Below are 10,898 nucleotides of genomic sequence, written 5' to 3'. Positions count from 1 at the left end.
GAAAAGCCTTGTCCTATGAAAGCTTATTGCCAAGCTCTCATTCATGTTCAGGGGGTCAGAATTTAGTTCCTTTGTTCTGGGAAGTGCTGTGTCACTGGGGCTGCTGCTAGGAGTTTTGAAACTGATTTCAGTGGGGGTTTTGTAACTCACCTCTGAGGATTGGGCCATTGCTAATTAAATGCTCTGGTAAGTAACTGTATATATGCTTATGCACAGCATATCTGTTTTCAGCCCTAGGGTCCACAGAAAGAGGAACAACACAGCAACAACCAAGTTGACCATGCTTTTTTGTCAACAAACAATTATAACACAATAGAGAGGGACCACAAACTTGCTGAAATACAAGGAGGCCAGATAAACAAGAATGAAATGGAAAGTAGTTTAAATTCTCATAAGGATATGTACCCAAGATTAAGGAAAAATATCTCAGAAAAAGTTGTTGTCCATAGGGCTGGCAAGCAAAACACTTCTGAGAGGGAGGGAACAAGAGAGGAAGGGAGGAAAGCAAGAGACGATCTCAAATCAGCCTTCTTGATCTCCACAGATAAGGATCACGTTGTGTAAAGAAGAACTTGCATTTTAAAGTATGAGCTTGGGAAAACTGCGTTTTTCTTACTAGTTGCTCTTCTAGAGATATGCATGCTTAAAAAAGATCTTAAGAAATCTGGATTTATCTAGCATCAGAACCTTTTCAAACTAACTCTTCTGACCTCAGTAGGTAAGGATCAACCTTCAGGAGAGAAAGAGATAGATAGTGTATTTTAAAGTGTGAACTTGCTGCTGCTTATAAGGTGGGTTTTTTTATAGATTTTGTTTTCAGGCCAATTGGTGCATTCAGATCAAGGAACGTTAGAGACTCCAGGCCTTGAAGACTTGTGTTCCGTTACCTTTATATTCTGATCTTTTTCTTTGGATGTGTCAGTATTAATCCCAGCCTGTTAAGAGACTTGTCTCAGCCCTTTGGATAACTCTGCCAGATGCGACTTTCTTCCCGGACTGAACTGAGCTGGACAGGCAGCATGCACAACAGCACTGCTGAAACTCCGCTGATGGCTGAAACGTGGAATGAGACTCGGTCCACGCAGTCACCGAGCTCTGAGTTTTCCCTGGGCGTGTTGGTGCTGCTGGCTTTCCTCATGGTGTTGCTGGCTTTGGTGACCATCCTTGGAAATGCCCTGGTGATCCTGGCTTTCATCATGGACAGAAACCTCAGGCATCGGAGTAACTATTACTTTCTCAATCTTGCTCTTTCTGACTTTGCAGTAGGTAAGTCCCGGCAGCGGAGGAACGTACTGCTTTTGTCCTGGGAATCTTAGGAGAAGCGGTGGGGCTTATTTTCTGGGTGGGTGGTTTCTTCTAAGAGATCTGTTTCCCAGGTGTGTGTCTTGGGGGAGAGTAAGGAATGGCGGAAGCTGCATGAGGTGTTTTAACAGCATATTATTTTTCAGAAAGAAATGCGTCCTTTGTCAGGTACATAGGTAATGTTTAATGTTATCACTTCAGGAAAAAATACTACTGTTTGTGAATACATTTAGAATACTAAAGAGTGGGAGTTGTTTGTAAAGGGTCTTGTCTAAAGTCTGAAGAGTCAAACTGAATACAGTATACATTATCTGTCAGATCTTGCACACATGGTTGATACCTTCTATTTCAAGATTTCTACTCTCATAAAATAATTACCTGAAGTTTGTAATGAAATAGCAATGAATAGTAGTTTTAACCAGTTTGCTGTACATGCTCTATCTAGAGTCATACTGTAGAAATATGTATTTGTATAGGTAAACAAAAATAACAATTTCTAAGAATATTCCTCCTGAATGCTAAAATCTATAATATAACCTTCTGCTTGAAAGAGCCAGTGTTAGTTTCTCCGTAGACACAGTGATTCTATTTCATTTCAAACAATACCGTTAACTCTTCAGCCTCACAAGTCTGCATTGGGACTGTGTGTGTAGTGTGATGAGTTAGAAATTCATTAAAATAAGGTCATATTGGCACTTTCACAACAGTTGGGTTTAACAGCCTATATTGAGATATCCATGGGTGCGGGTCACTCATGTATGTTTCCCACCGCTTGTTTTGTTCCCATAGATAATATCCTATCAGCCCACCATCGAAAAGTGGTTATGATCTAGAATTATGATGAGAAGAAATGTTAGGCTGGGTGTACTTAATTAACTGTTCAGGTTTTGTCAGCTTTTTGATCTTATAGTTTTAAAGATTAGTCTGAAATTCATATTGTATTTCTAGAAAAGTTGATTCTGGAGCATTTTCAGACTCTGTATCATGCTTCTAAGAGGGCAGAATAATGAAAATTGGATAATTTATTGTGGAAAGCAGTCATTAAATTACATTGGGGAGAAAGATGTTTTTGTTTGTTTTACTTTCAGTAGTGAATACAGAATAGTGTTTACTTCAGCAGGTTAAAAAGTCAGCTGCTCTTTCCTTTAGCAGGTGATATAAACAGAGGAAGTAATAATGATACACAATAAACACGATATGCCTTTCAGAAAGGTATTAATTATGTTGCTGGTGCCTAGTTTGTAGTACACTGTTCATCGGTTGCATGAGAATATAAAGCCTTCCACATGGCAGTTCCAGTCAGTACCATGCTCCTATCGGATACTGCAGAAATGTCTCTGTTTTTATGAGCACTGCTGCAGTGTTTACTGACGTGTGTGTTTGTTTTATTTACACAGGTGTGTTCTGTATTCCTTTGTATATCCCTTATGCCCTGACAGGGACGTGGCACTTGGGAAGAGGCCTGTGCAAGACCTGGCTAGTTATGGACTATCTCCTGTGCTCAGCTTCAGTGTTTAACATCGTTCTTATCAGCTACGACCGTTTCCTGTCAGTTACAAAAGCTGTAAGAAGAGCTTTTCTAATTATTGATTTTTATATGTTGCAATTTCTATTAAGCTCTGAGAGTTCCCAATTAACACTAGAAGCTAAATACTCCTTCATGATTGTACCATTTTTTTCTAGAGAAATGTTGATGTTTCAATGTTGCATTGGGATTTTGAGATAAGAAAATGTCTTGCCTATGATTTCAATGTTTTCCTCCTGCTGCCTGGATTAGAAATGATTTAATTACACTACAGAGGAGATGGGAAGGTCAAGGTAGGAAAGGGGCAGCAGCAGTGTGGAGAACTTGGGCTTTGGTCATTAGAATAGTGGTAATGAAAACTAGGTTGAGTCAAGGATGTGCTTAGCCTTGGGATAAATTTTAAAAGAAGAGAATATGGAGAGAGATGTGGGATGGACTGACTGGAGATCAGATGAGGATCTTCATTACTGCAGGGGGTGATTGGTATGTGCTGCTAACAAGCAGCTGGGTGGAAACTAATCCCTTTAAGCAAAAAGAATGAACCAAAATATGTGGAGAAGTAAGACGTGCTTCTTGAGTATTTCCATTCTTCTGCTTAAGAACATATGTGAGGAATCCAGTGGTAAATATTATCATTAACCATTACTAAGATCTACCTGATGTTTGGTCCAGGTGGAAGATGATCAACATCCTTTGCTTTTGATGAGTCTGCTTTCTCAAGTGACATGGGCTGTGTTAGTCTGGGAGGTTCTTGTTTAGCAAATGCTGTTGCAATGCCTAATCTCTTCTTCCCCACTGTTGTGGTTTTAGGGTTGATTTTTTTTTTTTTTAAGTTGAACAATAAAGGATGAAAATCCCTGTATTTAAGAAACAGTAACATTGAAAAATGTTCATCAAATTGCAGGACTCAAAATGTGAGAAATGTAAATTGAAAAGACCTATGCAACACAACTCAGCTCCATGTTCTTACACACTGTTGCTAGTTTTTATTTACATGATCATATTTTGCTTTTCCTGTTTATGTAATTAGGATGGAGTGAGTCCAGGACAGTGTAACATAGAGCTGTTATCCAAAGAAAAGTTATCATGCTTCCTCACAGACTTGGGATCCACCTCTGCCTCTCCTACAGACCTAGCTTGTGGCCAGGGGCCAGTCATTTCAGACTTAACTGTTCGTGAAGCTGTGCTGAGGTTCCTGTTTTGTGCCTACTAAACTGAAATTCTTGTGCTCTTGCAAAGGGATGCAAATTAGTTGTTGCAGAACTGGAGCTGGGCTCTGAGCCGATATAATGCTTTAAGATGTAGAGAAGCCTGAAACTTCAGGCTACAGGTGTTCAAAAGAGAGACTCTAAAATAATGCGTAAAACACTGCAGTAGTGCTCTGTTACTCACTGGTAAAATAGGGACAATACCCCTCATGCCACATGTGGCTGTGAAGACACCATTCATTAATACTTGTATAGCATGTAGGTGCTTCCCAAATGAACAGCAGTGGAAGCTGATGAGGAAGGTAGTGCTTCTGGGTTGGAGTAAAGCCTGGGATGACAAATGTTGAACAGCTTCTCATTTTCATAATCTTGTGCTCTGAAAGATGCAGGAGACCAAGAGCTACAAGTATGTATTGTACATACTCGCTGGGCTATTACAAGGACAGTTTTAACTCTCATGTTTCCTAACAATGGATGCTTTTATCTCTTAGTATTTTTTTCAAAGATAGATAGTTACTGCAAGAGAGTGAAACAAATTAATGCAGCCTGGGTAGACACAAAAACATTGAGATTTCCATGAGCTGTTTACAAGGTAATGTTTCAATAAAGTAAGGGATGTTAAAGCTTACATGAAGATTTTTCTGCTATGGCAAGAGGAAACAGTATCAAAAATTACACTGTCTAGTGTTTGCAGTCTTACATGGCATCCTGTTTACTTCTGGCAGCCTGGCTTCTACTTTTGTCTGTTGAGGAAAGAAGTCCCACAGCTGCTTTTCCTCTGAGCCTGGGCAGTTCATGAATCATAAACTGATTCATTATTGCTACCTTACTGTAGTAATGATGAAAACAAGGCATATCCTTTCACACCTGGAAGCCAAATGGTAGTTTAGCCATCATAATTTCTGCTCCCCTCCAAACCTAAGTATTAATCACAGAGCTACAGTATTTGATGAACAAGACTAATAGAATTTTTCAGGACCTTATGTAAGTGAAGATGTTTTAAGTGTCTGGAGAACTACAGAACAAATATTGTATTTGACTTAACTGCTTATGTTTTTTTAAGATAGTTGTTCCAAAATGCTGTCTAAATAGAACATGTCCTTTTCCTTCACAGGTATCTTATAGAGCCCAGCAGGGAATAACATCCAACCCTGTCGTCAAGATGGTGGCCATCTGGGTCTTTGCGTTTCTCCTCTACTGCCCAGCAATCCTCTTCTGGGAGCACGTGGCTGGACACAGCGTGGTACCAGTGGACCAGTGCTATGCCGAGTTCTTCAGCAACTGGCTCTTCCTCCTGTGTGCGTCCACCCTGGAGTTCTTTGTGCCGCTGCTCTTGGTGACCTACTTCAACGTGCACATCTTCCACAGCATCCAGAGGCGCCAGCGGGGCGGCAGCACCGAGGGCTGCGAGCGTTCAAGGACCAGTAGCCTGTCCTGGAGATCCTGCCTTGTGCCAAGTCCAGGAGCATCTTCTCCCCCACTGGAAGCAGAGGACAGTATTTCTTCATTAACAAGGCCACAGAGACCAGCAGTGGAGTCTACCTGTTCATCTCCAACACAAACCAGCTCCACAGCTCTAAAAAAGGATGTTTCTGTTTCTTTCTGCTCAAGGCCTGGCTCAAAACTGCAGCAGGACAAGAAAATAGCAAAGTCGCTTGCTATAATTGTGTGTGTGTTTGCCATTTGCTGGGCCCCATACACTTTACTAATGATCATTCGTGGGGCCTGCCAAAGAGAGTGCATCCATAAGTCCCTGTATGAAATAACCTTTTGGCTTTTGTGGCTCAATTCCTTTCTGAATCCATTTCTCTACCCTCTCTGTCATATTAAATTTCGAATGGCTTTCATGAAAATACTATGTCCCCAAAACTCTGCAACATTGAGATCACCTAAGACATCTTCGTTTTAGAAAGTTAAAATAAATGTCTTACAGATAAGGTTCCTCTCTTATATAGTACTATTTTCTCATATGTATCTTAAACAGAAGTAGAGAATAAACTTTTGTTTACTAATGGCATTGGTGAAGACTGAGGCAGAGGTATGCATTTGCCCCGATTCTGCTAGTTTTCAGGTTATCATTTTTGTTTTTGATGGTATTAAGCCAGGTTAAACACCATCCAGTGCGTTGAAAAGAATAACAATTTTTGCTGGATATCCTTTGTGGTTTGTGGGTTTGAGGTACTTTTTGTTTTTACTTTTTGTTGCTTTCAGTTTTTTTAATATAGAGCTGGTACTATGAAAGAATCATCTATTGATAACTCCATAGAGGTTCATTGGAAGGAGATACCTGTTTGTGTGTGTGTTGAGTTAAAATTTATGTCCTTTTTGTGAACCCAAAGCTCTCGGTGAAGAAACAGTTCTGCTACATTTTTGGAAGGTTGTATAAATACTCACAGGAGCAGTATAATTTTGGTTTAAAAACTATTACAAAGACAAGATTGTGCCCTGTAGTCATTATAATTCAAACAGTGTAATTCAAACATTACAATTCAAACAACATGCAAGTGAGTGAACTGCCTAATCTGGCATACCTGTCCTTTTCTAATTTTAATATAGTCCATACCTGGTCTTGTAGGGCACAGGACACCTACATTAGTAATTCTGGATGATTTTCAGAGAATGAAAGTTTCCATGGTAATGGGATTTTGAGATTGGTTATAATCTCAAAGGTCTTTTCCAATCTAGTTGATTTTAGGATTCTAAAAGCATGTGATTCTAAAATCATCACAGGCATAAATGGTTGTTACTCTTTTCAGCAGTACTGTCTCTTTTCCTGACAGTGGCTGCCTCTTCGGTCATGCTTAAATGATATTTAGTACCATATTTGTGCACTATTTGGTTACCTAAAAGATTGACCTGGTTTGGACACATGATTACATTCCTGCTGGATTGGCAGAGCAAGCAATGAAAGTTCTTACTGGATTGATGATTTTGGCTGGCTGTGAGAAAATAGATGATACCCTTTCAGGTGTAAAGATTTGCAAGTGCAAAGATACTCTATCAAAATATCTGGAACAAATTTGAACTGGAAGGGTGATTTTTGTACTAGAGCAGTTCTTTGTGTCCTGTTACTGTGACATTATATGGATTTTCTCTGCTGCTGGACCAGTATAAAACTGGATTTTTTCTATCGCTGATAGATGGTTTCTATGGCTGCTTGAGAATGGGATTCACAGAGATCTGAAAGCAGATACAGAGGTGTCTTAAGCAGCTGTTAATAAGAAAACAGTTGAATATGCAGTGCTGGAAGGAGTGCACAGATGTGTTGGAGAAGCCAATGGAGCTTGATTATAAGCCATTTCATGTGGCAAAGTTTTTTACCTTGTGTTGGGTGTTGCAGCTCACCCAGAAGGCTTTAATGGATGGGTAAGTGAAAGTCACTGATTAACTTTTTTTCTCTCTTTTATGTAATTTTCTTTCCTCTTTGTTCATGTATAAAAATCCAAAAAATATGAAAAAAGGAATCTGATGCACAGAAAAATGAAGAGCAATAGTCAATTTAAACAGTATTTTTTTATCTAATTTGAAATTGGCTGCAGAAGTGTTACAAAAGCAGAGTACTTTTTTGCAAGCACAATTCAAACACATGTAAGCAGCTTAATCATAGTGATGGCTTTGAGGAGCTAAAATAACATTCTGTTCAGAGGTCTGGAACTGAAGACTCCTCTTAACAGTTTTCACACTGGTGGAGGATCATCTTTCACCACTCATTTTCATTAAACTTCCTTACCTCACATGGATAGTGTTATGGGTTGTGAGCCTGATTGCTAAGAGAGATACAATGTCAGGAGGAAGTCATTGATTCAGCACACCTGTTTTTTCACTGTCATGAGATAAGGTGCTGGCATAGATTTTGTGGTGTTTGTTTTTCTGTGAGGCAACACACTTATAACATTTATAGAATAACTGGTGTACTAAATCATCATCTGTTAAACAGAGAAACTGAAGGTAGGTCCAAAATGGGAAAGTATTTGAACTGTCTGCTTTTCAGTTCCTGTGCTTTTTAGCGTAAAAATTCAGTTTGCATTTTGTGTTGTTTACTTTGAAAAAATGGCTTACAAAATTATTGACAAGCAAAATGTATCCACATTTTGCACTAATGAAAAATGACTTTGTCAAGGAGCGCAAAGTGAAGCAAATCTGAAACCGCACATTGTGCTACTAGAGTAGTGAAGCTACTAGAAATCAATGTTTTTGATGTCATGTATTACACAAGCAGTGTTCCAACTGTTTTGTCACTCCACTCCTGTGTATTTCAAGAATTTGTGGTATTTTTCTAGTTGTTGAAAGTTTTGCTTAGTGCTTCTAGGGTAAATCAAGTACTTAGTTGCTGTGCTCACAGGATTAAAGCTGCCTTGGTCAAGGCAGCATCTTAATTCTCCCTATCAGACATTTTACAGGGTTATGGTAGGATACTTATTCAGCCTTTGTTCTTGGGCATACCTTTTATGCACTGACACAAATGACTTCACTTGCCAAGTCTTTCTAAGCCAAGTCTCTCTATCCACTCATTCATCCATTTCACCATTTCATGCCTTTGAGTTTTCTTCTGTCTTTGCAGCTGTCCAATAGGTCTTGTAAATACATGGTGACAGTAGGCATATGACTCTGAGGTTCAACTCAAACCACAACAGTGTTTTTCTAACTTGACTCACTCAGGTCTTAAAAAAAGCTGCAAATAAAGCATACGTGTTGAAAAACTTGTGGTATCATTTGTTTGTTTGTTTATTTCTTGGATGAGCATTTAACCCTAACAATTTTCATACTTGACTCTCTTCTTTATGTCAGGCTAAGGTTTTCCTCCACAGGAAGGATGGATAGACCACATAAATTTCCTCCTCAGTCGCTATGATTCAAACTTCAGCATTGATTTATTCCCTAATTTTTAAAAGCAAATGATTCTTCCCCCCTTGTCCACTAATCTAGACATTTTATCAAAGAAGACAACTGAGTTTCTCAGGCATGATGTATCCTTGGTAAACCCATGCTGGCTGTTCCCAATCACCTTTTGCTCCTTCAAGTTCTCAGAAATGCCTTTAAAGAGGACTTACTCCATTATTTTCCCAGGGATCAAAGAGAGGCTGAACTTTTACCCTTGTGGCATCATTAAAACATGGTTGCACCATTTGCCTTTCTTCAATTGTTGGGAACCTCCCTTCATCTCCATGACCTTAGAAAGTGGCCTTACAAGGATGGTAGCTGGTTCTCTCAGCAGCCTGGGGTGCAGCCCATTGAGTCCCATGGGCTCTTCTTATGGGTCAAGTCCTGTCAAGTAATCCCTCCCTTATTTTCACCTGTTCCTGACAGGTCTCCTCCCTGAACTCATTCACTAAGCATGGAGGAGAGGGATCCTTAGGTCGCTGGTTCGATTCCGGCTCGAAGGAAAAAACATGACTGCTACTGCTGAACCCAGGACAGACCTAGTTAGTGAAGAATGAAGTAAAGAAAGCGTTGGGTACCTCAGCTTTGTCTGCATCCACTTTTGACTGCATCTCTGGCCCCATTCAAAAAGGCATCTACATTTTTCTAATTCAGTATTTTACTGTTAATGCGGTGGCTGAAGTTCTTTGTGTTGTCCTTGTTGCCCTTCTACAAGCATCAGCTCTAGGTGAGCTTTGGTTTTTCCTAGCATCATGCTTAAATGGCCAGGTAACGTTTCTAAATTCCCCCTTAGCAGTCTGTTCCTGCTTCAAACTTCCATTCTGCTTTTTCGCATTGTAGCTTCGCTGGTTAGCCAGTGTCCTGATATATCTACTTGCTTTCCTGAAAATAGGGATGGGCTTTTCTTGTGCATGGAGGCTGCTGTTCTTAGAGGCCTGCATGTTCCCTGAGCTCCTTTGCACTTCAGAGCTGCCTCCAGTTGGATCCCACCTACCACTTTCCTGAATGAACCAAAGTCTGCTCCTTTGGTCCATTCATTGTCTGTGCTGCTACTCTCCTCCCTCACCCCCTTTAGCATCTTGAACTCCTCTGCCTCAGAGTCACTGCAGCCAAGGCTGCCATTGATTTCACATCCCTAAGCAGCTCCTCTTTACCAGTGAAGAGCTGATCTAACTGTGTGTCACTGCTGTTGGCCTTTTCAGTACTTGTATCAGAGAGTTCTCCCTGACACCCTCTAGGAATATTGTTGACTGGATTTATAACCGCACAGGGAGCTCTAGGCTCTCCTGTGTGTTCCCCAGGCTGCCTTTGTGCATGCACCTGAGGCAGGTGTCTGTCTGCCACATTTTATTATTCCCGAGGTCTCTCCTGTTCATGTTACCCTACATCTTTTGCTTTAATTACTTTTTATGATATATTGGTGTTGGAATTAAGTGATCTTAAGGTCCTTTCCAACCCAAACCATTCTATGATTCTGTGATTTCCCTTTGTCCCCCTAAGACAAGACTAGAGTCCCTCACCTCCCCTCTCCACATTTTGTTCACCCCCTCTTCCCTTGTTTCTTGCCCTATATCTTCTCAAGCATACAGCCTTATGCCTGCAACCCAAAAAGCTGGTCGCAGGATGTGCCATGGTGTTATGGAGATGGTGAGCTGCAGGCATGAGTCACGTCCATGCAGACTGCCAACTTCTGTGTACTTTAAGCAAAATAAATGGAATTAGTTTATTGTTACAACACTTCAATGTTTCCTGTAGGCTTTATTTCTGCCATGGTTCTAAATGTATATTTAAAAATGGATGGCTTCTCTTTTCTGCATGCATTAGGTAATGGCTTGGATAACACACTGTTGTTTGTTTTTTTTTTTTAAAGGGATAATCATAGACTCATATGTGAAAATCGTGATGAGGAAGGAATATGCCTTCCCACACCTGAAAGAGACTAAGGGTTTGGCACTGTGTGGAGTAGGAGGCAGAGGATTAGA

At 40.2% G+C, this 10,898-nt stretch overlaps 1 protein-coding gene across 2 annotated transcripts; it reads left to right on the top strand.

Annotated features, from left to right (window-relative positions):
- Positions 1-765: 765 nt before the first annotated feature.
- LOC133266907 (histamine H3 receptor-like) lies at positions 766-6,511 on the top strand. 2 transcript variants are annotated; one of them, XM_061448629.1, is made up of 3 exons: positions 766-1,221; positions 2,700-2,866; positions 5,150-6,511. In XM_061448629.1, the coding sequence occupies exons 1-3, from the start codon at positions 978-980 to the stop codon at positions 5,942-5,944; spliced, it is 1,206 nt and encodes a 401-aa protein (XP_061304613.1). In that variant the 5' UTR covers positions 766-977; the 3' UTR covers positions 5,945-6,511. The 2 variants fall into 2 exon arrangements, with proteins under 2 accessions (XP_061304613.1, XP_061304612.1); XM_061448628.1 differs by having other exon boundaries at positions 766-1,266.
- The last annotated feature ends 4,387 nt before the right edge of the window (positions 6,512-10,898 follow it).

This window comes from Pezoporus flaviventris, unplaced genomic scaffold (genome assembly GCF_033815535.1).
Source record: "Pezoporus flaviventris isolate CSIRO_AGI_PZ_B2104156 unplaced genomic scaffold, CSIRO_AGI_Pfla_v1 ptg000007l, whole genome shotgun sequence".
In the NCBI taxonomy this organism is placed as follows: domain Eukaryota; kingdom Metazoa; phylum Chordata; class Aves; order Psittaciformes; family Psittacidae; genus Pezoporus; species Pezoporus flaviventris.
Note: the sequence above shows the minus strand (reverse complement) of the source record. Positions and strands in the feature narration are given on the sequence as shown.